General features: G+C 48.6%; 1 protein-coding gene and 1 non-coding gene across 2 annotated transcripts in view; one reads left to right on the forward strand and one right to left on the reverse strand.

Annotated features, from left to right (window-relative positions):
* Positions 1-7,561: 7,561 nt before the first annotated feature.
* NOTCH4 (notch receptor 4) overlaps positions 7,562-26,441 on the forward strand; it is a 29,009-nt gene continuing 10,129 nt past the window's right edge. Inside the window, exons 1-19 of the mRNA XM_064361211.1 lie at positions 7,562-7,749; positions 8,152-8,394; positions 9,165-9,246; positions 9,446-9,741; positions 10,994-11,341; positions 11,442-11,564; positions 11,679-11,915; positions 12,036-12,191; positions 12,534-12,728; positions 14,225-14,338; positions 15,067-15,180; positions 15,266-15,388; positions 16,686-16,845; positions 17,766-17,911; positions 18,153-18,305; positions 18,771-18,888; positions 19,111-19,198; positions 19,395-19,548; positions 21,010-21,194. Of these exons, the coding sequence (XP_064217281.1) occupies positions 8,328-8,394; positions 9,165-9,246; positions 9,446-9,741; positions 10,994-11,341; positions 11,442-11,564; positions 11,679-11,915; positions 12,036-12,191; positions 12,534-12,728; positions 14,225-14,338; positions 15,067-15,180; positions 15,266-15,388; positions 16,686-16,845; positions 17,766-17,911; positions 18,153-18,305; positions 18,771-18,888; positions 19,111-19,198; positions 19,395-19,548; positions 21,010-21,194 (2,859 nt within the window). The 5' untranslated portion in view covers positions 7,562-7,749; positions 8,152-8,327. The remainder of the gene's footprint in view (positions 7,750-8,151; positions 8,395-9,164; positions 9,247-9,445; positions 9,742-10,993; positions 11,342-11,441; positions 11,565-11,678; positions 11,916-12,035; positions 12,192-12,533; positions 12,729-14,224; positions 14,339-15,066; positions 15,181-15,265; positions 15,389-16,685; positions 16,846-17,765; positions 17,912-18,152; positions 18,306-18,770; positions 18,889-19,110; positions 19,199-19,394; positions 19,549-21,009; positions 21,195-26,441) is intronic.
* LOC135268435 (U4 spliceosomal RNA) lies at positions 25,502-25,642 on the reverse strand. The gene has a single exon (XR_010336764.1). It is a non-coding gene; the product is annotated as a U4 spliceosomal RNA (small nuclear RNA).

Here is a 26,441-nt window from a genome sequence, read left to right on the forward strand (position 1 = left end):
AGAGGTTCATTTATGGGACTGTAACAAAACAGCTGACTAAATTCATGTCATCAGTGTTTACGAAGAAAGAGAGGATGGAGCAAGAAAATGTACTCAAAGAAATAACGCCTGAAAAACTCCCAAATTTGGCAAAAGATATTAACTTGATTCAAGAAGCTAAGTGAACCCCAAACAGTATGTTTTCATGTATTTGATGGCTATTTATATATCTTCTTTGGCAAAATGTCTATCTTTTGTCCGTTTTTTATTGTTATTATTGAGTTATACGAGTTCTTTTTATATTCTGATATTCTGGATACAAGTCCCTTATCTGATAAATGATTTGCAAATATTTGATCTCATTCTATTGCTTTTATCTTTTCACTTTCTTATGGTTGCTGCTGTTTTTGTTTGGTATTTCCTTAATGGATGCAATTTCCAGATCTTTTCACTTTCTTTCTTTTTTTTTTTTTTTTTTTTTTTGACAGAGTCTTGCTCTATCACCCAGGCTGGAGTACAGTGGCACAATCTTGGCTCACCACAACCTCCGTCTCCCGGGTTCAAGAAATTCTCATGCCTGAGCCTCCCAAGTAGCTGGGACTACACGCTTGCACCACCACGCCCAACTAATTTTTGTATTTTTTAGAGACGGGGGTTTCACCATGTTGGCCAGACTGGTCTCGAACTCTTGACCCCAAGTGATCTACCTGCCTTGGCCTCCCAAAGTGCTAGGATTACAGGTGTGAGCCACCACACCCAGTCTTCACTTTCTCGATGGTGCCTTTAGAGCACAAAATTTTCAATTTTGATGTAATTCAGTTATCAATATTTTATCTGAAGCATGGGCAATATAGTGAGACCCTGTCTTCACACCAAAAAAAAAAAATTAACAATTAACCAACCATGGTTATATGCACCTGTAATCCCAGCTATTCAAGACGCTGAGGCCAGAGGATCACTTGAGCCCAGAAGTTCAAGACTGCAGTGAGCTATGATTGCACCATGGCACTCCAGCCTGGGTGATAGATCGGGACCCTGTCTCCAAAAAGAAAATATTATTTTATTGCTTGTGCATATGTAAGAAAGTGTCATGTGCAAGAAATCATTGCCTATCCCAACATCATGAATATCTACTTTTAGGCCTTTTTCTAATAGTTTTATAGTTTTGCTCTAACATTCAGGTCTATAATCAATTTTGAGTAGTTTTTTGTGTATGGTATAAGGTAATATAGGAATTACAAGCTATAAATCCCCTCTAAGCATAGCTTTAGCTATGTCTCAAAAATTCTGATATGTTCTGTTTCACTTTTCATTCAGCTCAAAATATTTTCTAATTTTCTTTGTGATTCCTTCTTTGACCCATTCGTTGGTTGGAGGCATGCTGCTTAATTTTCACACACTGCGATTTCCTCAAATGTCCTGTTGTTGTTGATTTCTAATTTAATTCTATTGTGATCAGAGAACATCTCTGTATGATTTGTCCTTTTAAAATTATTGAGATGTATTTTATGGCCTGGCATATGGCCTATCCTGGAGAATGTTCCGTGTACACTTCAGAAAGATGGCAAATCCTGCTATTGTTTAGTATAGTGTTTTGTAGATGTCCATTAGATTTAGTTAGTCGATAGTGTTACTCAAGTCTTCTGCTCAAAGACAGCCCTTACCTGTTAGCCCTCTTTGTGGACTGTGGATAACTGCCTCCCCAAGGTCACACTCTCTAGGGGCAAGCCACTTCCATGACTGATTAATGTCGGGGGTTAAAACCCAGCTTCCTTGCCCCACTTGCCCCAGTTCGGGACGGCTCTGAAGGGCCATCCCAGCTCCAGATTAAATCTCAACGTCTGCTTCCTGGAGACCCAACCTGTGTACTCCTTAGTCAGTCAAACTATGACCACTCTGGTTTTAAATATATTCCAAATCAGACTGCTTCTCACCATGCCCCAATCATCTCTCACTGGTCACCACATTGAGAATGGCCTGGGCCAGGAGTTGGGGACAAGTTGGAAGCAAAGGAGCCAGGTAGGATGCTATTGCAATACTCCTAATTAGAGATGGGGGGGTGTGGTGACAAGCAGTCTAATTTGGTACTTATTTTGAAACTAGAGTTGCCATCTCTTATTGACCTCCCAATCTTTTTTTTTTTTCCAGGCTGGAGCACAATGGTGCAATCTTGGCTCACTGCAACCTCCACCTCCCAGGTTCAAGCGATTCTTCTGCCTCAGCTTCTGGAGTAGCTGGGACTACAGGCGTGCGCCACTACGTCTGGCTGATTTTTGTATTTTTAGTACAGACACGGTTTTACCAGGTTGGCCAAGCTGATCTCGAGCTCCTGACCTCAGATGATCCCACCTCCACCTCCCAAAGTGCTGGGATTACAGGCATGAGCCACCGTACCCGACCAACCTCCCAATCTAAAATAGTCCCCAAGTTCTTCTGTCTCTCCTCACCCTGCCTTATATCATCTCATACTCCTTATCACTATCACTATCTGATATTATGTTTTATATTTACTTGCTATCAATCTATTTTGTTCATGGCCATAAATTCAGGGCCTAAAATAGTGTGGGGTACAAAGCATGTGCTCAATAAATACTGTGTAAATGAATGGATCAGTAAATAAGCAAATGACATGCATCAGTACTTACTGAATGCTGCACTGCGGTAAGTAAAGGCATAAGAGAATGTCTGGATCTATAGTTTCTGATGTAATCCGCGGCAGAAACTTGTTTCCCAGCCATGACCACATTTTTTTTAAATGACAAAAAATAAATCCTACTAAGACAGATGGCACTTCGGGGTAGAAAGAATATGAGTTTGGATGTGAATAACTCACATCTGAAACACATTTAATAGCTATATGACCTTGCGCAAGTTACTCAACTTTTCTGAGCTCCGCATCTCACTGTGGGTGGAGGTAATGGCATCCTCATCCTGGGGGTATTTTAACTGAGATGGTGCATGGTGAGTTGAGGTTCTGCTCTACATACTGAGGCATGGTCAAGTCCAAAAACAAGTAAATGAAAAAGACAAAAATCCTTGCCTTTCTGGAGTGCAGTGGTGTGATCTCTACTCAGTGCAACCTCTGCCTCCTGGGTTCAAGCAATTCTCCTGCCTCAGCCTCCTGAGTAGCTGGGATTACAGGTGTCTGCCACCACACCTGGCTAAGTTTTTGTACTTTTAGTAGACACCGAGTTTCACCATGTTGGCCAGGCTGGTCTCAAACTCCTGACCTCAAGTGATCCACCAGCCTCTGCCTCCCAAAATGCTGGGATTACAGGCGTGAGCCACTGCACCCATTCGAAACAGGCCGTTTTCTACACTTTGACAGTAGTATAAACTGATACAGGCTGTTTGAGCATTATTTGACAATATCAATAAAATTGTATGTTTGTAACCAATGACCCAGAAATGCCACTTTTGGATATTAAACCTTCAGAAATACTAATAAAAAAAAAATACTTGCCTTTGTGGAATTGGCAGTCAGTAAATAAGAAATATAAATGAAATATATGTTAGTTAGATGGTGAGAAATAATGAGAAAAGCCAACAGGGATGAGGAACACAGGAGAGGGCTTCCAGTTTTGCAATGAGGTAGCCAGGGAAGGCCTCAGTTGGGTGCCTTTTGAGATGAGGGACAGAGCCACGAAGATAGCTGGGGAAGGAAGCAGTTCATGCAGTGAGAAGAGCAAGTGCAAGGCCCTCAGGTGTGAATGTGCAGGTTTCAAGAACAGCAGGAAGTCAGTGGGGCTGGATGGTGAGAAGTAATCAAAGATGAGGTTAGAGAGGGAAGGGCCTTGTGTAGGGCCTTGCAGGCCCTGTAAGGAAGCTAGCTTTACTCTGAGCCAGTGGAGAAGTGACTGGAGAGTTTTAAGCAGAGGAGTGAGGTGGTCTAACTTGTATTTTAACAAACTCACTTTGGCTGCTGTGTAGAGACATGGACAAGGAGAGCAAGGACAGCAGCAGGAAGACAAGTTAGGAGATGCAAGAGATGACATTGGCTTGGACTAGGGTACAGGCAGAGGGGATGAGAAGAGAAGAGAAGTGCTCAGATTCCGAACATACATATTTTGAAGGTAAAGTCCATGGAATTTAAAGACAGTTTGGATGTGGAATATGAAAAAAGAGAGGAGGCAGCAGTATCTTCAAGGATTTGAACAACGGAAAGAATAGAACTGCAAACTTCAATTCTGCCAGGAAGGAAGAGACAGTTCGGGGAGAAGATCAGGTCAGTTCTGGACATCTGGACACGTTGAGTCTGTGATACTTGTACTTGGAAGTACGAGTCTGGAGTTCCGGGAAGTGTATGATCTAGAGGTATACATTTGAGAGGCATCAGCGCAAAGGTGGTCTTCATAGATGGTATCTGAATCTGGTAGAGAGCCACAGACTGGATGAGATCACCTAGGGAGGGAGAAAATAGAAGAGGCCCAGGGAATGACCACAGACACTACAATGGTAAGAGGCTGGGGAGATGAAGAGTAATCAACAGGGAGGCAGAGAGGGGCCTGGGGCAACAGGGGGCTCCACATCTCCCGAACCATATATTAACAAATAATCTCTAACAGTGGATTACTCTTATTTCTTTTTTTTTTTTTTCCTGAGACAGAGTTTCACTCTTGTTGCCCAGGCTAGTGTACAGTGGAGCCATCTCAGCTCACTACAACCTCCGCCTCCCAGGTTCAAGCGATTCTCCTAACTCAGCCTCCCAAGTAGCTGAGATTACAGGTGTGTGCCACCACGCCAAGCTAATTTTGTATTTTTAATAGAGACGCGGTTTCTCCATGTTGGTCAAGCTGTTCTCAAACTTCCGACCTCAGGCAATCCACTGGCCTCAGCCTCCCAAAGTGCTGGGATTACAGTCATGAACCACCATGCCAGGACTATTTCTTTTCTTTCTTTTTTTTTTTTCCTCACTCTGGTCTTACTCTGTCACCCTGACTGGAGTGCAGTAGCATGATTATGGCTCATTGCAGCCTCTCAGCCTCCTGGGCTTAAGTGATCCTCCCACCCTAGCCTCCCGAGTAGCTGGGGCAACAGGTGCACATCACCACAGCCAGCTAATTTTTGTATTTTCGTAGAGATGGGGTTTCCCTGTGTTACCCAGGCTGGTCTTGAACTCCTGGGCTCGAGTGATTCTCCCACCGGGGCCTCCCAAAGTGCTGGGAGTACAGGCATCGGCCACTGCTGCGCCCGGTACTCTTGCTCATCTCTATGGCTACAATGGCCTGTTGCATTCTTTGCGTTTGGACATATTATCAGGGCCAACCTCGGAGTTAACCTCTTAAGGTCACAAGTCCCTATGACTAAAGTGTGAATGACTGACAGATTTATCCTTCTCAGGGAGTATACAATGAAAGAAAATCCCTTTAACAAAATGAACCTCTATTTGATGAAATACTGTAGGAAAAAGGGTCATTTCCCACCAGAGAAAACTGTCTGTGTCCCTGGCATGTTGCAGCTCGCTGTAGTGATGAAGGTATCACCCTGGTCAGCATCAACCCTTGGGAAGCATTGGGAAGGAGAAACAAGCTCTTGGGGGAGTATCAACACTGTTTTGGGCTGTAAGGTCCTAGAGGCCAGGGCAGCATAGCTCATAAAGCCTGAGCAGTTGTACACCGCCTTGCCTTAGACAGGATAAAGCAAGAAGTGGGCAGGCAGCTTCCTAGCACTGTCTTTAAGCTCAGCTTCTGCCCCACCGCACTCCTGGTTCCCCTTCCACCTAACCACTTCTTCTCTGTCTCCGTTGCAATTTCTTCTTTCTCTCAAGCTCTAGCCTGAAGCCCCAGCCTCCTTTTCCACAATGGTGTGAGATTGGCAACACTGCAGATACGGGGAGTCCAGTTCTTCCCACCAAGGTCTTCGTGGTTCCACAAGAAACCTGCCGTCTCTTCCTATTTTCCTTTCACTCCTCACCAACACCAAATCCCAGTCAGCAAACCATAGAGTACAAAAGCAGGGAATTTTACACCAGGGCTCCTCTTCCCCATACCCACAGTTGCCTCCTCAACTAAGGAAAGTCATGGAAAAATGACAGTGACACCAGTAGGACAATGGACCAAAAGCACGGACAGGAAACTCACAAAAGCATGGACAGGAAACACCAATAGTCATTAGACAGTTAAAAAGAACGTCGACACTTAGCAACAAATGTGCAGTTTAGAGCAACGATAAGAGACCATCTCGTCTATCAAAGTGGTGAGGATTCTAATGCAGAGTGTTAGCAAGAGTAAGGACAGAGGCAGACGCTACTAACTGGAGTAAAAAGGCCTGCGCTGCATCCTGGAGAATGGCTGGGCAACACTTAGGGACAAGACCTTTAAAACAAGTCTACGCCTTCACCCTTTCACTCAGTGGTTTCACTTCTAGAATTTCACCTAAGGAAATAATTAGACAGCCATGCAAATATGTAAGTTCAAGAATATGTACCGAAGGTCTGAGCATGGTGGCTCACACCTGTAATCCCAGCACTTTGGGAGGCCGAGATGGGCAAGTCACCTGAGGTCAGGAGTTCGAGACTAGCCTGGACAATATGGTGAAATCCCATCTCTACTAAAAATACAAAAATTAGCCAGGCACATGCCTATGATCCCAGCTACTCAAGAGGCTGAGGCAGGAGAATTGCTTGAACCTGGGAGATGGAGGTTGCAGTGAGCCAAGATCGTGCCACTGCATTCCAGCCTGGGTGACAGAGCAAGACTCTGTCTCAGAAAAAAAAAAAAAAAAAAAAGTCAATATAATGAAAAGCAAAGTACATTGAAGGAACTGTACTCATATTAAAGGAAACTAAAAAGAATCGACAACTAAATCCAATGCAGGATGCCAGATGAGAATCTGTACCAAGGGAAAAATTTGTCATGAAGGACATTATGGGGCAACTGGCAGAACCTGAATTAGGACTGTCGATTAGATCATGATATTACATCAGTCTAAGTTTCCTGATTTGGATAATTGTACTATGTTATGTAAAAGAATTTTTTTGTTCTTAGAACATTTGCACTGATGGGTTTAAGGGTAAAGGGGTACTTTGTATGCAACTTACTCTCAAATGGTTCAGAAAAAAATACAAATGTGTATTTATAGAGAAATAATGATGAAGTAAATGTGGTCGAATTATTTTAGTGTATGAATCTGAGTGAAGGATATCCTGGAATTCTTTTTAGTATTCTTGCCCCTTTTCTATGAGTTTAAAAGTATTTCAAAACAAAAAGCTAAAAGAAGGAAGAAGGCAGTGCTGGCGAAGTGTCCTCCCCGGTGGGGTAAGGTGCTCAGGTGCAGCGGCGGCAGCCATGAGTGCTCAGCACCAGGGAGAGCACAGCTGCCAGTCCCACCTTCTGCCGCCCTGGACTCTCAGTTCCCTGTGCTACTAGAGGAACTTGCTGTGTGGTTGACCTCAAAGTTGCCCTGGGTTGACTCAAAAGGTAGGATGAGGATTCTGAGGCAATGAATTCTCTTTTGCGATTTTATTTACTCCAGTTTTGCATTCTGACTGGCATTCTCTGCATCCCAAGGCCCTCTACAGTGGAGGGAGGCAGAGATGAGGTGAAAACTACCCAAACTGAGTGTTTGTTACAGATAATCCAGACTGCAAAATTTAGGGTAGACCACGTTCATTTATCACTGATAATGACACTCTTAACATTCCCTTACAACAGGAAGACCAAGGTTTCCCCAAAACCGGCCAGCATCTTACCCATTCCCCAGAAGGAGAAAAACATGTCCTGGCAAGAGCCAAGATAAGACCCAGAAGCCCCCTGAGTTCCTTTTCCCAAGGTGAGTGGTTTCAAATTATGACAAGTTGCAGGTTCTCTGAGAAGCATCTGTAATAACCTGGAAGGAAAAAAACCTGCTTAACCTAGTGGTTTAAGCATCCTGTCCTGGGAGGAGGAATACGGAACTTTCTAACCACCCCGCATCTGTTTCCAGGTCCTGCCCCTCCTGGGGCACAGGGGCAGCCACCTTGTAATTCCCATCCCTAGAAAGGAGAGACCGGATCAACAAACAGCAGGGCTAGGACTGCCCCGGGGGTTCCAAGAGTCCTTCTCCCTCCTATCACCTGCCCTCCAGGCGCACTGTCCTACTTCCCCCTACTTCCCCAGGGGTTGTCAGGACAGAAGGCCCCTCCTTCATCCCCGCTAGTGTTCCTCCACTCTTCCTCCGCCCCCCCATTACTAGGGTGTCCAGGACATTGTGTGACTCAGGAAGCAGCTCAGACGTGAGGCTTGCAGCAGGCCAAGGAGGAGGAAGAAGGGGCAGTGGGAGCAGAGGAGGTGGCTCCTGCCTCAGTGAGGGCTCTGAGGGTCCCTGCGTGAAGAGGGACAGGGACCGGGACTTGGGGAAGGGACTCTGGAATGCAGTCCCCTTCACTGCTGCTGCTGCTGCTGCTGCTTCTGTGTTTCTCAGTGGTCATAACCAGAGGTGAGGCATGGCATGGGAGAGGTAGGGGACCCACCTCCCTTAGGAGGATGTCCAGTGGGGTGGGGGAAGAGGGCCAAGCCCCAGGCTGTGTGAGGGATGCTGGATGAAGGAGATTCTCACTGCCCAAATAGTGACGGCCTACAGGGAGAGATGACTCTGCCCCTGGAGCTGCTCTGGGCCTGGTGCCAGGGGTGGTGACTGCCGGGGGATGGGTGAGAGGGTGCCCAATCCCAGGAAGAACCTCGTCAGCACTGGCACTGAGAGGACTCTTGCAACCATATGGAAGAGGGGAAGAGGGACCACATTGACCACCTGCTTGGGGAAGAGATGAGAGGGAAGCAGGAGATGGGGACATGAATGGTCAGGCCCACTGAGTCCCTTTCTTAGTCCAGCTGTCCCCACCCCCCGGACGGCTCAATGCTGGGCCTTTCCGGGAGGAAATCTCTTCGAAGTCTCAGCCATTCACCTCCCAGGAGCCCCCTCCACCCCCCTTCTGACCCCTGTTGTCTTGCTTCCGAGGGATGGAGTCTGAGGCTGCACTTGGGAGGCCGGAGAATAAACAGGAAAGGGAGGTGGGGATTAGTAACTGGGATGAAGGGCGCCGGGGCTGGGGCTGGGTACCATGTGGAGAGTGGGGACAGATATGAAGAAGAGGTGGTTTAGAGCACCTGTGGGAGCTGCTGTGGGCAGGTCTCTCAGGAGCACCTAGAGAAGGGAGGGTGGAGGCAGAGCACCCAGCGCCTCCATCACACCTCCCTCTCCATCCCCAGGGCTGCAGTGTGGGAGTCTCCCAGAACCCTGTGCCAATGGAGGCACCTGCCTGAGCCTGTCTGAGGGACAAGGGACCTGCCGGTGAGTGTGCCTTGCAAAAGTGGGAGACTGGAGAGAAAGGGGGAGGGAGAGCAAAATGGGAGAGGTGAGGAAGTGAGACCAAAGAAGAAAGGGAGGAAGTGAAGGAGATGAAGGGAAACAAATGAAGGCAGAGGAGGGAGGTGGGCGAGGATGGGAAGAGGGTCTCCTGATGTGAGTTTCCCTCTTCTCCCCTGTCCAGGTGTGCCCCTGGCTTCCTGGGTGAGACGTGCCAGTTTCCTGACCCCTGCCAGAACACCCAGCTCTGCCAGAATGGAGGCAGCTGCCAAGCCCTGCTTCCCGCTCCCCTAGGGCCCCCCAGCCCTCCCACTCCATTGGCACCCAGCTTCTTGTGTGCTTGCCTCCCTGGCTTCACTGGTGAGAGATGCCAGGCCCGGCTTGAAGAACCTTGTCCTCCCTCCTTCTGTTCCAAAAGGGGCCGTTGCCACATCCAGGCCTCGGGCCGCCCACAGTGCTCCTGCATGCCTGGATGGACAGGTAAGCGCTGCTGGGGAGGCCAGGAGGGGACAGGCAGGAGCAATGGGCTAGGCTGTGGGTGGGAAAGATGGAACTGGAGCCTGAGAAACTGCAAGCCCTTTGAAGACAGAAGCCATGAGAATCAACATGCCAATTCTTGGCAATCCACTTACCCATGACTGACATTCACCAGCATGATTGTACTGACTGCTAAAATGCTAAAATATTTCCAAATTAAGGGTGCCAAATTATGGGTTCCAAATTAATATTGCCAAATTAAGGGTCCCTTTGTGCACCATCCTGATTCCCATCCTAGCCCCCTTGGTCTCCCCACTGCCTAGCAGCTTAACAGTCATTGCCTGGCGTACCAGGGGCCTCCAGGCTTTTGCATTCTGAGCAGCTGAATGGCTCCCATTCTGAGTGGAGGGAGCCCATAATATCACCAGGAAAGATTGCAGTGGTGGGAAGGGCACAGGGGAGAGAGGAATGTGACCCAGAGAGTGAAGTGGGGGCCACCCCAGGAGGAGGGGTGTAACCCCGGAGCAAGCTTCATGCTTCAGACTAGGGGCTCTGCGGCAGCCCCTGGATCCAAATGCCAGCCCTGCCACTGACCAGCTACGTGACCTGGGTCCAAATGCCAGCCCTGCCACTGACCAGCTATGTGACCTGGGATAAGATATTTTAGCTGTCTGGTGCTCAGCTGTCAGCTGACAAACAGGGAGAGTAATGTTCACACTTCATACGGTTGCTGAGAGGACACGAGGGGCCGATGCTCAGGAAGTGCTTGCTCAGCTCAGCACCCGGCACCTCCACTGCCCGCCATTACCACTGGTGCACATGGGCTGTGAAGTGAGTCTCCAGGTGCCTCGACCCACTTAAAGATTAGGAAATCCAGATCAGAAAGGCAAAGTGACTCACCCAAGGGTACACAACCAGTTGTGGCACAGCAAGGTGCCACCTGAGTCTCCTGCCTGCAGACGCGGGGTGCTTTCACTTCCCCCAAGATCACCCTCGTCCCAGATTTTCTCAGGCAAGGCCAATTTGCAATACTCCCATCATTGCTTTAGAAGATGTGGTCACTCCAGATAAACCCTCCCAAGGCAGGGCAACACGGAGATCAGGGGTAATGGAACAGGGCAAAGAGAGTCTGGTAATAAAGGGAAGGAAATATGAAAACTAGACCCAGAGAGAATCCAGAGTGAGCACTGGGTCATCTCAGATGGGCTAGAATTTGTACAGTGCTTGAAACAGCTCCCTCTGTCCTCTGCCTCAGGTGAACAGTGCCAGCTTCGAGACTTCTGCTCAGCCAACCCATGCATTAATGGAGGGGTGTGTCTGGCCACGTACCCCCAGATCCAGTGCCGCTGCCCACCTGGCTTCGAGGGCCATGCCTGTGAACGTGATGTCAACGAGTGCTTCCAGGACCCAGGACCCTGCCCCAACGGCACCTCCTGCCATAACACACTGGGCTCCTTCCAGTGCCTCTGCCCTATGGGACGGGAGGGTCCACGCTGTGAGCTCCGGGCAGGACCCTGCCCTCCCAGGGGCTGTTTGAACGGAGGCACTTGCCAGCTGATGCCAGGGAAAGACTCCGCCTTTCACCTGTGCCTCTGCCCCCCAGGTGTGTCCTCACAGGGGCTCTCCTGCCGCCCCTCTCTCTGGGCAGGGCACGATGTCTCCCTTGGAGCCTCCTCCCCCAACTGATCCCATGACCCTGTCAGGTTTCATAGGCCTGGACTGTGAGGTGAATCCAGACAACTGTGTCAGCCACCAGTGTCAGAATGGAGGCACTTGCCAGGATGGGCTGGACACCTACACCTGCCTCTGCCCAGAAACCTGGACAGGTGAGTTGTTTAAGCCACGTTCATGGCACCCGTGGCCCAGTGAGTCAGCCCCTGGCCTCCCCTACTCACAGGGCTCCCAGCTTTAGCCCTTGGCCCCTCCCCAACCCCCTGCAGGCTGGGATTGCTCCGAAGATGTGGACGAGTGTGAGGCCCAGGGTTCCCCTCGCTGCAGAAACGGGGGCACCTGCCAGAACTCTGCTGGCAGCTTTCACTGCGTGTGTGTGAGTGGCTGGGGGGGCACAGGCTGCGAGGAGAACCTGGATGACTGTATTGCCGCCACCTGTGCCCCAGGATCCACCTGCATTGACCGTGTGGGCTCCTTCTCCTGCCTCTGCCCACCTGGACGCACGGGTATGGAGGCAGAGGGTATCAGGAGGTGGGAGGTAGAGATGGAGGGTGAGAAAAATACTAGGAGGGCTGCTAGGAGCTTCAAGTGGCCTCTGAGAGCCTCACGCCCTCTTGCCCCTCCAGGACTGCTATGCCACTTGGAAGACATGTGTCTGAGCCAGCCATGCCATGGGGAAGCCCAGTGCAGCACCAACCCGCTCACAGGCTCCACACTCTGCCTGTGTCAGCCCGGCTACTCAGGGCCCACCTGCCACCAGGACCTGGACGAGTGTCTGATGGGTGAGGCCACTCCCGCTTCAGAGCCTCTCTGAGCCTCAGACAGGCCTCTGCACTGGAAACAGAAAAGGGCAGATTGCCTTTCAAAATAAAAAAGCAAACATCTTTTTCCTTGAATTTGCCCAGATTTGGCATCTCTTGCCTACATGACCCTCTCTCCAATGCTCAGCCCCTCAGTCTCCATGAATCTGGGCCCTTATTTCCTCTCCATTGTAAAGACACAAGCCTCTTCCCCAATTTGGTCTCGTCTTCCACACACAGGCCCCCATGTCTTCCCTGACAGTCTGACCTTTTTGCCCTTCCCGCCCTGGCCCCTGTGGACTCTCAGCTCTTCTCTACTCCCAGCTCAGGAAGGCCCAAGTCCCTGTGAACATGGAGGCTCCTGTCTCAACACTCCTGGCTCCTTCAACTGCCTCTGTCCACCTGGCTACACGGGCTCCCGTTGCGAGACTGATTACAATGAGTGCCTCTCCCAGCCCTGCCACCCAGGGAGCACCTGTCTGGACCTACTTGCCACCTTCCACTGCCTCTGCCCACCAGGTACCAGCTGGATGGGGCCTTGGGTGGGGGAAACAGGGAAGTAGTCCTGAACCCACTAGGAGCCACCCGCCCCCCAGAGTAGGGACAGCCTCAGGCTGGCTGGGGTAAGTTATCACAGGTGCTTCTATCTCTACCCCAAGATGAAAATTTAGGGACACCCATGACCCCTCGGAGAAGGCTTGCCACAGATGGTAGTGAGGTTATGCATTTCTCTACTCTGAAGGGCCTGCCATTCATTCCATAGTCATCATAGAGACTGCACAACCTGGTCCACTGTGCACAACAGCCCAGCAAGAGAGAGCAGAAGAGTAGTTCATAAACTCCATGCTGCAGCCTGCTCAGGTCAACCCACATGTTCCTCCTAATCGTAGAAACTCTCCCATGTAGAGATTGAAGGTAATCCCTTAAAATCCCAAAAGTCCTGTGATACAGCAGGAAAAATTTGGTACAACAAGAAAAAAATTGCTGCAATACTGCACCCACTTCCAGGCTAGTTTTAAGGGGGAAGAGTCGTCCCAGGGAGAGAGGGACAGAGCCAACATCTAGGAGTTGAATGAAATCAGAAAAATAATAGCTGACTTTATGCCAGGTACTGCCTGAGCTTCTTACAGGCATTATCTCATCTACTCGTCACAATAACCCCATGAAGTCAGCACTGCTGCAATGCCCATTTTATAACTGAAGAAACTGAGGCACAGAGAGGTTAAGTGACTTGCCCAAGGTCACCCAGCTAGCAAGTGGCAGAGCTGAAATTCAAACCAAGGGCTTCAATAATTATAACCACGACTCCATATGGCTCTCTAAACTGAGTGGCACCCAAAGATATCAGCTCAGGCCACCCCACAGGCAAGCATAGAAAAATAAGAGAAAACTGTTCGGTAATCCAAGGGACAAAGTTGTAGATATCAAGGAGCTTCAGAACAGACTCCCCAGACAAGAAAAGAGAGGAAGCCAGGGTCCAGAGTTTGATCCCACCTCAGTTCAGGATGAGACAGTGGAGACCAGGATGAACCCAAAGCAACCGGATAAACATGGGAGCAACACAGCTTCCCAGATGCCCTTCAAATTCAAGCACTTTGGGATCTCCATTCTCCCTGGCATAGAGGCCTGCCCAGGCAGAAAAAGAGGCAGGAATCGTCCTCCAAGCTGATGCTCATTTGTCCTATTTGTACCTCGAAGTCCTCCAGGCTGATCAGCCCGCCCCGGTGAGCCCTGCCTTCTGTGTACACAGGAATGACCCCCAAAAAGCCTTGCAGTCCTCCTGCAGGTCCCCAGTAGGCACCCTGTTCTCTGGCCTTTCACACCTGGGAAAGAGCAGGGCCACACACCGTGAAGCATCAGGGCCTCAGGGTTCACCTTGTTCAACCCCATGCAGACAGCACCTCGGCAGAGGACCGCCTGAGCCGGGCAAGTTGGGAGCAGGGCTGATTCTAGAACACAGGTCTCCCAGGCAGACCTGTTCTGAGCCGCATCCCTCATGATACCCATGTCCCCAGGCTTAGAAGGGCAGCTCTGCGAGGTGGAGACCAACGAGTGTGCCTCAGCTCCCTGCCTGAACAACGCGGAATGTCACGACCTACTCAACGGCTTCCAGTGCATCTGCCCGCCTGGTGAGTACAGATGCTGCTCCGGCCACCCTCAGACCCCCGGCCTCTGAACTTGCAGAGTTCAGGCCCGGCAATCACCCAAGGGCTCTTGAAGCCCTCTCTACGCTAGCCAAGGAGTCCTCCAAATCCATCTTTGCTCCCCAAAACCTCTTCTGTTACATCCCCAAATCTTCCCTTGCTGACTCACCCATTCTCATCTCTGTCCTGCCAGATCACCCAAAGGTCCCTCCTCTCCTGCCTTCCTGCACAGCTCTGTGTTCTCTCCCCACATGCTGAGGTCCCAGGCTGGTCTTGGCTCTCTCATCATAAACCCAGGGAAAGGTGCTCCAAGCCTTTCTTCTCCAGCCTCACCGGACACCCCTCTTTCCCCTACTATGATAACAACTATATTTATTCACCACTTACTCCAGGCTAGCCATTAGGCTGTGTACTTTTCAGGCGTTATGTCATTCAATCTTTTTAACAGAACCATGAGGTAGGTTCCATTATTATTCCTCTTTTACACAGAACAGGAAACTGAGGCCTAGAGGGTTGCCCAGCTTGCCCAAAGTCACACAGCTGGCAGGTGGCTGAGCTTCGCCTTTTCTGCATCACTCTCTGTCGCCCCACACCCACCTGCCCCAGGTGTCTGGGAAGCTCTGCAAGTTCACCTTTCCTGGTGAGGGAAAGTGCCGTGCTGTGCCTCCCTCGGTGACCTTGGTCTCCTCTCCCCACCCACTCTGCCCCACCAGGATTCACCGGCACCCAGTGTGAGGAGGATATCGATGAGTGCAGAAGCTCTCCTTGTGCCAATGGTGGGCAGTGCCAGGACCACCCTGGAGCCTTCCACTGCAAGTGTCTCCCAGGTAAACTGGGGCGCACATTGTGGGGGATGATGGGGGCGGGAGGCAGATGTCCATGCAGGTCCCTGACCTTCCTGCTGTGCCACAGGCTTTGAAGGGCCACGCTGTCAAACAGAGGTGAATGAGTGTCTGAGTGACCCATGCCCCGTTGGAGCCAGCTGCCTTGACCTCCCCGGAGCCTTCTTTTGCCTCTGCCCCTCTGGTTTCACAGGTTAGCAGGGAAGGCATTGGAAAGAACTGGCACAATATTTTAATCCATTTGGATTGAGGCAGAGTTCATTGGTGGGTGTTCGATGGTTGAAATGTGAGAATAGAATGAGAATGGTAAACTTTAAAGTGATTTAGTGGCCGGGCATGATGGCTCACGCCTATAATCCCAGGACTTTGGGAGGCCGAGGTGGGCAGATCACCTGAGGTCGGGAGTTCAAGACCAGCCTGACCAACATGGTGAAACCCTGTCTCAAAAAAAAAAAAAAATTAATTAATTAATTAATTAATTAAAGTGATTTGGTGTAAAACCTGCACAATTGTACAATCATGAGGACAAGGGCAGGGGTTACCATAGGACCCACATGGGCCCAATATAAACGATGTGATTGGGGCTCAGGAGCAGAGGACGAGACTCAAAGCGAAAGCATTCACTTGCTTATTTAGCAAGCACTTACTAACTGCCTACTATGCCAGATGCAGAGGCAAATTTGAGTAAGAGAGTTGCCATCTCATGTGACTTTAAGTCTAATACAGAAAGACCAACAAGTCTCCTGTTGATTATAGCCCATGGAGGTGCTCTGAGAGAAAAATGTGCAGGATGTTACAGGAGCACAAAGGACCAGACAACCCAGAATAAAGATGGAGGAGGTGATGGCTGAGATGAGTCTTGAAAGATGAGCGGAGGCCAGGCATGGTGGCTCATGCCTATAATCCCAGCACTTTGGGAGGCCGAGGCAGGTGGATCACCTGAAATCAGGAGTTCAAGACCAGCCTGGCCAAAATGGTGAAACTCTGTCTCTATTAAAAATACAAAAGTTAGCCATGTGTGGTGGCGCACACCTGTAATCTCAGCTACTCAGGAGGCTGAGACAGAAGAATCCCTTGAGCCCGGGGAGCGGAGGTTGCAGTGAGCAGAGATTGCACCACACAGCACTCTAGCCTGGGTGACAGAGCAAGACTCCGTCTCAAAAAAAAAAAAAGAAAAAAAAAGATGAGCAAGTTTGTCTAAATACAGTGCCAGATAGCGCAAGAAAAGCACATCCCATTTAAGGAACTGTAAGAGAGCCAGAGCAAAGGGTGCAGCAAGGCAAAGCTGAGAAACGCAGCAGTTGTACAAAAGTCATGTCCTGCAGGACTCCGTACATCATTCTAGGAAATTAAACAGTATCTTAAAGGCAATAGGGAGTCATGGAAGGACAGGCTCATGGGGATTGAGCAAGGCATGCATAAGAAGTGGCCTTTGACCCATTAAGAATGTGGAGGAGCTGTTTTCTTTTTGACCCATCTTCCCACCCTAGGCCAGCTCTGCGAGGTTCCGCTGTGTGCTCCCAACCTGTGCCAGCCCAACCAGATATGTAATGAACAGAAAGACCAGGCCAACTGCCTCTGTGCTGATGGAAGCCCTGGCTGTGCCCCACCTGAGGACAACTGCACCTGCCACCATGGGCACTGCCAGAGGTAACATCTTCCAGGCCCTCTCCATCTGCCCCCTCCTCTGGGCTCCCCTCACTAGGAGAGGAGAAGACAGCCAGTGAGGTGTAGGTCTGTGAGAAATGACCAATGGGAAAAAGGAAGGAGATGGCAAAGTTCTTAGGGCGAGGCAGGGGGAGTAGGTGTTATCCGAGGAGAAGAGAGTCCACAAGAAATGGGAGAAACAAAGGACCAGGGGTCAGAGCAGAAAGAAGAGCATTAAATCCCAGGACCAATTCATCATTCATTGTATCTGCTGAGGCCAAGCACAGTGCTGATTATGGGCTCACCCCTGTAAGCCCAGCACTTTGGGAGGCCGAGGCGGGTGGATCACCTGAGATCAACAGTTCAAGACCAGCCTGGCAAACAGGGTGAAACCTCATAGCTATTAAAAATCCAAAATTAGCTGAGCATGGTGGTGCACCCTGTAACCCCAGCTACTTGGGAGGCTGAAGCGGAAGGATCGCTTGAACCCGAGAGGCAGACGTTACCGTGAGTCAAGATCGTGCCACTGCACTCCAGCCTGGACGACAAAGCAAGACTCTGTCTCGGAAAAAAAAAAAAAAACGTCTGCTGAGCACCTACTTTGTGTGGCTACTGTTCCAGGCCCTGGGGGAACAGCACAAAGCAAAAGAGACAAAGCAGCTGCTCTCATGGAGCTTTCATTCTAATGAAGAAAGAAAATAAGCAAGTGACAGAAATAATGTGTATTTATATGTGCATATCTAGCTGGAGAAAATGAGCAGGTGTCGGGGAGGAAGTGGGTGGTGCTGAGAGCAAAGTCACTGAAGAAAGAAGCCAGAATCTCAGGGCCAAAAGAAGAGGAAGTCACAGGGGTCCAGGCAGTGGGGAGGGGAACAGATGCAGTAGGAGAAGAGAAAAACCCTCCCCTTGCTCTTTACAACCAGATCCTCATGTGTGTGTGACGTGGGATGGACGGGGCCAGGATGTGAGACAGAGCTAGGGGGCTGTGTTTCCGCACCCTGTGCCCATGGGGGGACCTGCTACTCCCAGCTCTCTGGCTACAACTGTACCTGCCCTGCAGACTACACAGGTGAGACCCTCCCTAAACCATACACACTCTGAGCAGGTGACCATGGGCCCTGTGTCTTAGTCACCACTAAGGAGAACTGGGCTGCAGGGGACACAGGTGATGTGTGGGAGGTGGTGAGAAAGGAGGTTGATGGGAGAGAATAATAGGGTTAGGGATGAGGAAGGGAAGGAAAAGGAAAGAGGAGGAGAGTGGAGGGAGGGAAGGAGGACACCCTTTCTCAGCCCTCACCTGTTTCCTTCAGGGCCCACCTGTAGTGAGGAGATAACAGCTTGCCACTCAGGGCCATGTCTCAATGGTGGTTCCTGCAACCCCAGCCCTGGAGGCTACTACTGCACCTGCCCTCCAAGCCACACAGGGCCCCAGTGCCAAAGCAGCACCGACTACTGCGTGTCTGGTGAGTGCTCACAGTGCCGCGAAGCTGGGGGCCACAGGAGTACGGAGGAACTGGGGAGGGCATTCTTGTACCATATTTTTTTTAATTTAATTGGACAGACCAGCCTGGGCAACATAAAGAAACTCCATCTCTAAAGAAAAAATATTTGTTTTTAATGTTTTTTAATTAGCTGGGCACAGTGGCTAAGGCCTGTAGTCCCAGATACTCGGGAGGCTGAGGTGGGAGGATGGCTTGATCCCAGAAGGTTGAGGCTGCAGTGAGCTGTGATGGCACTACTGCCTGGGTAACAGAGCAAGACTCTATTGCGTTATATGTATATATCATATAAATAAACACAAATTAATTGGATGGCAGTGAGCTGGCATTTTGATGGGGGGGTGGCGTATGTCCCGTGGGCAGTGTGACTGAAGTCACAGGCCAGGTTACAGGCAAGGAACCCAAACCCTCACAGCCTCCTCTCTCCAGCCCCGTGCTTCAATGGGGGTACCTGTGTGAACAGGCCTGGCACCTTCTCCTGTGTCTGTGCCGTGGGCTTCCAGGGCCTGCGCTGTGAGGGAAGGATCCGCCCCAGCTGTGCAGACAGGTGAGCAAGGCACAAAGACCCCCAGAAGGGAGAAGGCCCCTCGGCCTTCCCACCCCTCCTCTCGTCTCTCCTCGGGCTCCAGCTGCCTCCCACCCCACACCCCTCGTTCTGCCTTCCCTCCTGGCTCGCCATCTCCCAGTGGTTGCCTCCCAACCACATCACACACTACCTTCTCCCTATCCTGAACTTCTCCCTATCCTGCCCTGTCTCTGTTTTGTTCAGCCCCTGTAGGAATAGGGCGACCTGCCAGGACAGCCCTCAGGGTCCCCGCTGCCTCTGCCCCACTGGCTACACCGGAGGCAGCTGCCAGGTGAGGACCATTGAAGCCAGGTGTGCTGAGGAGGGAAGTGGCTGGGAGGGAAACCAGGGAGGGTCACCTGCTCCCAGGCCATGCAGGAGAGAATTTTGGAAGTAAGGGATTTTGAGGGGCTGGAGTGGGCAGAGGACCATCTCTGGGCTGGGAATCTGGTGCTGTGTCCTGCCTCATGCTCCCTCCCACCCTTCAGACTCTGATGGACTTATGTGCCCAGAAGCCCTGTCCACGCAATTCCCACTGCCTCCAGACTGGGCCTTCCTTCTACTGCCTGTGCCTCCAGGGATGGACCGGGCCTCTCTGCAACCTTCCACTGTCCTCCTGCCAGAAGGCTGCACTGAGCCAAGGTACCAACCCCAGCACTGACTGGAGAGCAGATGAAGAAAAAATGGGTGTTCTCCCCTGCCCCGTTCCCAAGGGCATCCACACAGCCTTCGGTCAAAACAACCACCTGGAGAATCAAAACCACACAGACAAATCAGTTCTTGATTGTACAGTTCAACATCCAGAGAAGCCTAACACATTCCTGTTATCACATTTAACACAATTCTAGCAACACCAGCCAGCCCAGTCCACAGGATTCCAGTTTAACTCGACCTTGAGGGACATGACTCAACGTGGGGCAACTCAACTCTGTCCTGATCATCGTAACCCAAGTAGAGTGGGCCACACTTAATCCAGCTACACTCAACACGATTCACCCATCCCACTCACTTCCGTGTTACACCAGACTCTTTGTAAAAGAATACTAAGCTTCGATATGAGAAGAGCTTGGGAAAGAGACTATGATGGAGTTAGGGGATAGCTGATGGGAATCACAGGGAAAGAACATCAGAGGAATGCGAAACTCAGGGAACAGACTTAAGTCACATGTCCTCACCTGAGGCATCCCTTAAATTCTTTCTTGCTCGGCTGGGCACAGTGGCTCACGCCTGTAATCTCAGTACTTTGGGAGGCCAAGGTGGGAGGATCATGAGGTCAGGATATCAAGACCATCCTTGCCATGGTGAAACCCCGTCTCTACTAAAATACAAAAAATTAGCCAGGCATGGTGGCGCACGCCTGTAGTCCCAGCTACTCAGGAGGCTGAGGCAGGGGAATCGCTTGAATCCAGGAGACAGAGGTTGCAGTGAGCTGAGATCATGCCACTGCACTCCAGCCTGGTGAAAGAGAAAGACTCTGTCTCAAAAAAAAAAAAAAAAAAATTCTATCTTGCTCAAGCCTTGTTTTAAGCCAAGAAAGCAGTTGCTTTAACACTGATAAGCTTTAGAGGTATGTCTCCCATATCCTGGCAGAAAGTGTGAGGTGAGAAGTAAAACTCGGTGTTCTAATTTCTTCAGTGCCAGGAGTTGTTAACTCCTTGGGCTCAGAGTGGTCTCCACCCAGGAATGTTAGTAGAAGCCTCTACACCCAGAATCTGGGCCCTGAATACATCCTTCTGAATACACCCTTCCTCCCTAATTATTTTTTTTTTTTGTTTGAGATGGAGTTCCACTCTGTCACTCAGGCTGGAGTGCAGTGGCACGATCTTGGCCACTGCAACCTCCACCTCCTAGGTTCAAGTAATTCTCCTGCCTCAGCCTCCTGAGTAGCTGAGATTCGTGTACCACTATGCCCAGCTAAATTTTTTTTTTTTTTTTTTTTAGTAAGACGGGTTTTCACCATGTTGGCCAGACTGGTCTTGAACTCCTGACCTCAGTGATCCACCCATCTCAGCCTCCCAGAGTGCTGGGATTACAGGCGTGAGCCACCACGCCCAGCCGCATCCCTACTTATCTTTATATATCCCTGTTTTTCTCTGTCCCCAGGCATAGACGTCTCTTCCCTTTGCCAGAATGGAGGCCTCTGTGTCGACAGTGGCCCCTCTTATTTCTGCCACTGTCCCCCTGGATTCCAAGGCAGCCTGTGCCAGGATCATGTGAACCCATGTGAGTCCAGGCCTTGCCAGCATGGGGCCACCTGCATGGCGCAGCCCAATGGGTATCTCTGTCAGGTGAGAGGGTCTGGAGGAGAAGGGGGAGGGAAGACAAGGGTGGGCTGGATGGGAGAGACAGTAGTGATGGGGGAAGACCCAGTGTATCCATTTCTCCTCCCTTTCCCTTTACCCCACATACCCAACTAACCACAGAGTCATGCCACCTTATCTCCTGAACTTTTCTCAAGTCTGTGCTTTCACCTCCGCCCTTTGTCCCACCGCCTGCATCCTGACCTTTGTTGCATTCCGGGTAGATACTTGCATTCGCCTCCTAACTACGGTCCCTGCCACCACACTGGTCCTTCCATAGGTTCAGCCTTTATCCTGCTGCCAGGATACTCTACTGAAAATGACCAGCTGACCCATCACTCCCCTGCTGAACCTTCAGCAGCTGCCCACCTCTTTCAGAATAAAGTCCACGGCCTGCATGACCCAGCCCTGCCTGCCTCTCAGGCCTCAGCTCTCCCCGTCCCACCAACCTGCTCTCTGCTCCAGCAACACAAAACTGCTGCTGACTTTCCCACATACCCCATACTGATTCTTGCCTCTCAGCCTTTATTCCTGCTATTGACACTACCTGGAACAGCCTTCCCAGCCCCTCTTCCATGGGCTGGTGCTCAGGAGGCACCTTCCTCAGGAAGATGTCCCTAACTTCTCCCCAGGCTGGGTTAGGGCCTCTTCTTCGTGGTCCAGGTCACTAAGCCAGGAGAGGCAAAGCTGGCATTCAAGTCTAAGCAACCTGATTCGTATGCTCAGAACCACAACTTTTTGGTGTACATGGTTGCCATTTTATTTTCTTTTGTTATTGACACATAGTAATCATACATATCTATGGGGTACATGTGATTTTTTTCTTTTTTGGAGACAGAGTCAGTCGCTCTATCCTCCTGGCTGGAGTGCAGTGGTACAATCTTGGTTCATTGCAACCCCTGCCTCGCTGTTCAAGAGATTCTCCTGCCTCAGCCTCCCAAGTAGCTGGGATTACAGGCACACACCACCATGCCTGGCTAATTTTTGTATTTTCAGTAGAGACAGGGTTTTGCCATGTTGGCCAGGCTGGTCTCGAACTCTTGACCTCAGGTGAACTGCCCACCTTGGCCTCCCAAAGTGCTGGGACTATAGGCATGAGCCACCGCACCTGGCCACACGTGGTATTTTGATACATGTATACAATGTGTCATGATCAAATCAGGGTAATTAGAATATCATCTCAAACATTTATCATTTCTTTGTGTTGAGAACATTCTAAATCTAAATCTCTTCTAGTTATTTTGAAATATAAGTTGTTAACTATCATCATCCTACTCTGCTATCTAACACCAGAACTTATTCCTTCTATCTGACGGTAATTTTGTATCCATTAACCAACCTCTCTTCATCTCCCACTCCCTGCTAACCTTTCTAGCCTCTGGTAACCATTATTCTAATCTACTTCCATGAGATTAACTTTTTTAGCTCCCACATATGAGTGAGGAGCAATATCAGACATACAATAGGAGGCTGATGCAAGTATCTCTACCTGGGACACAAGAAAGTTCAGGGCTAACTAAGGCAGTGGGACAAAGGTAAAAGTGAGAAACACGGTATTTGTCTTTCCGTGCCTGGTTTATTTGACTTAACATAATGTCCTTCAGTTTCATCCATGTTACTGAAAATGATAGAATTTCATTCTTTTTCTGGCTGAAGAATATTCCATTGTGTGTATATACCACAGTTTCTTTTTCCATTCATTCGTTGATGGGCACTTAGGTTGATTCCATATGTTAGCTATTGTGAACAGTGCTGCAATAAACATGGGGATGCAGATATCTCTTCAAGATACTGATTTCCTTTGGATATACAGTCAACAGTAGATTGCTAGATCATATTAGATCTATTTTTAGTTTTTGAGAAACTTCCATGCTTTTCTTCATACTGGCTATGTTAGTTTACATTCCCACCAACAGCGTCTGAAGGTTCCCCTTTCTCTGCATCCTTGCCAGCATCTGTTATTTTTTGTCTTTTCTTTTTAATTTTCTTTTCCTTTTTTGAGACAGAGTGTTGTTCTGTTGCCCTGGCTGGAGCGCCGTGACGTGATCTCAGCTCACTGCAACCTCTGCCTCCCAGGTTCAAGCGATTCTCATGCCTCAGCCTCCCAAGTAGCTGGGATCACAGGCGTGGGCTACCACGCTCGGCTAATGTTTTATATTTTTAGTAGAGATAGGGTTTCACCACGTTGGCCAGGATAGGCTTAAACTCCTGACTTCAAGTGATCCTCCCACCTCAGCCTCTGAAAGTGCTGAGATTACAGGCATGAGCCACAGCACCCAGCCCTTGCCTTTTCAATAACAGCCATTTTAACTGGTGTGAGATGATATCCCATTGTGGTTTTGATTTGCATTTCCCTGATTTGCATCCATATATCTGTTGGCCATTTGTATGTCTTCTTTTGAGAAATGTCTGTTCAGAGCATTTACCCATTTTTTAAACCATATTATTTGTTGGTGGTGGTAGTGGTGGTGTTTGCTATTGAGTTCTTTATATACTCTGATTATTCATCCCATCAGATACATAGTTTGTAAATATCTTCTTCTATTCTGTAGGTTTCCTCTTCACTCTGTTGATTGTTTCCTTTGCTGTATAGACACTTTTTAGCTTGATATAATCCCATTTGTCTATTCTTCTTTTGTTGCCTGTACTGTTGAGGTCTTATCAAAAAAATTTTTGCCCAGATCAGTGTCTTAAAGCATTTCCCCAATGATTTTTTTTTAGTGGTTTCATAGTTTCCAGTTGTACATGTAAGGCTTTAATCCATTTTGTATATGAAGATAGAGGTTTAGTTTCTCCTGCATATGGATATCCAGTTTTTCCAGCACCATTTATTGAAGAGACTCTTCTTTTCCCCAATGTATGTACTTGGTGCCTTTGTTGAAAGTAAGTTGGCTGTTAATGTGTGGACTTATTTCTGGGCTCTCTATTCCATTCCATTGGTCTGTGTGTCTGTTTTTTATGCCAGCACCATGCTATTTTGGTTATTGTAACTTTATAACATATTTTGAAGTTAGATAGTGTGGTGCCTCTAGCTTTCTTCTTTTTGCTGAAGATTCCTTTGGCTATTTGGGTCTTTTACAGTTCAGATAAATTTTAGGGTTGTTTTTTCTATTTCTGTAAAGAATATCATTGGTATTTTGATAGGGATTGCATGACTCTGTAGATCACTTTGGTAAGCACAGACATTTTAACAGTATTCATTCTTCCAATCCATGATCACAGGATATCTTTCCATTTTTTTGTGCTCCCTTCAATGTATTTCATCAGTGTTTTATAGTTGTCATTGCAGTGCTGTTTAACTTCTTTGGTTCAATTTATTCATTTTTTTATGTTTTATAACTATTATAAATGGGATTGCTTTTTTGATTTCTTTTCAGATTGTTTGCTGTTAGTGTATAGAAATGCTACTACTTTTTCTACATTGATTTTGTATCCTACAGCTTTACTGAATTTGCTCAGAGCCAGTGTTGTCTTTAGGTTTTTCTAAATCTAGGATTATGTCATCTGTGGACATGGGTAATTTGATTTCTTCCTTTGCAATTTGAATGCCCTTTATTTCTTTCTCTTGCCTAATTGCTCTGGCCAGGACCTCCAGTATTATGTTGAATAAAAATAGTGAAAGTGAGCATCTTTGCCTTGTTCCAGATCTTAGAGGAAAGGCTTTCAACTTTTTCCCCATTCAATATGATGTTAGCTGTGAGTTTGTTATATGTGGCCTTTAATATTTTGAGATATAGAACCACACATTTTTTTTTTCTTTTTTTGAGACAGAGTCTTTCTCTGTAACCCAGGCTGGAGTGCAGTGGCGCAATCTCAGCTTACTGCAACTTTCACCTCCCGAGTTCAAGCAATTCTCCTGCCTCAGCCTCCCCAGTAGCTGGGATTACAGGTGCCTGCGACCATACTGAGCTAACGTTTTTGTGTGTGTATTTAGTAGAGATGGGGTTTCACCATGTTGGCCAGGCTGGTCTCAAACTCCTGACCTCAAGTAATCTACCCACCTTGACCTCCCAAACTACTGGGATTACAGGCATGAGCCACCACGCCTGGCCAGAACCACAACTTTTGATAGAAGGCTTGAGGCATAACCCTTAATTTATCCTTTTTTTTCAATTTTTAATTTTATTTTTAACCTTTTATTGTGAACATTTATAACATAAACAAAAGCAGTATACTGATCAGAAGTAAATCTCTATGCACCCATTACTCAGCTTTACTTCTTCTTTCATGAAGCTCCCTGCTGTTCCTTCCAGCTCTCTTGACCAGTCCTTGGATTCTTTTTTTTTATTATTCAGTCTCCATAGAGACTGTCAAAAATTGCCAATGCCAACTATATTTCAAGTCATCATGGCAGGGTACTGGGAATCGTTTTCAATTAGCAATAATCGCGCCTCGGATAAACCTCATTGGCTACGATACTGCCACTGCGCAAAGCTCCTTGGATTCTTTTGAATTCCCTTTTCTCTGTCTCTTTGAAGCATTCCTTCCTGGCACTCTACTCTTGCACACTCTCCTTCCTCTTGCAAGAACCCAGCATGTGGTACAGATCTTGTCAGTGACCCTTCTCTTACCAGCTGAGTGGCATGAGGAAGCAGAAAATGGTTGAGAGCGTTGGTTATGGAGCCACAGACCTTCACTGATTCCCAGCTCTGCCACCTATAGCTATTTGACTTATGCAGGTCACATAACCTTTCAGAGATTCAGCTTCCTTATGTGCAAAGTAAAAATCAAACGAGATAACTCATATAAAGGGTTGTTAGAGGGTTTTTTAGGTTATGTATATAAATCATGCAATAAATGCTAGTCATTTCTTTCCTCTGGTTGACTGAGAGCTTCAGGGAAATAGGAATGGGTTCTAATTTTCTTTGTATTCCTAGTGCCTAAAACGGTGCCTGTCACAAAGGAGGCATCCAGCAGATGCTTATGGACTAATAAAGTATTAGAGAGCCTGGTGGGTATTTGGTAGGGAAGGAAGGTTTTACCAAAAATGTGCTGCGTTTGGTGGCAGTGTGTCCCAGAGATTGTTTGGGACTGGGAAAGGTTAAGTTGTGTGTCACTGAGCAATTGTGTCTCATGTGGAGTTGAGATAGAAGGGTTGTGACACGTGGCCATGATGGATGGTGAGCTGAGTGATGCTGTTGAGCTGGAAGGTGGGGGACTGGACAGACTATCTTGAGCTGGTCCCTTGTAGTGCTGGGTTGGGCTCATCCACTGGTTCCCTGTCTGACCCTCTTT

This window comes from Aotus nancymaae, unplaced genomic scaffold, assembly GCF_030222135.1.
Source record: "Aotus nancymaae isolate 86718 unplaced genomic scaffold, 86718_ANA_hifiasm-v0.15.2.pri h1tg000040l, whole genome shotgun sequence".
NCBI lineage: Eukaryota > Metazoa > Chordata > Mammalia > Primates > Aotidae > Aotus > Aotus nancymaae.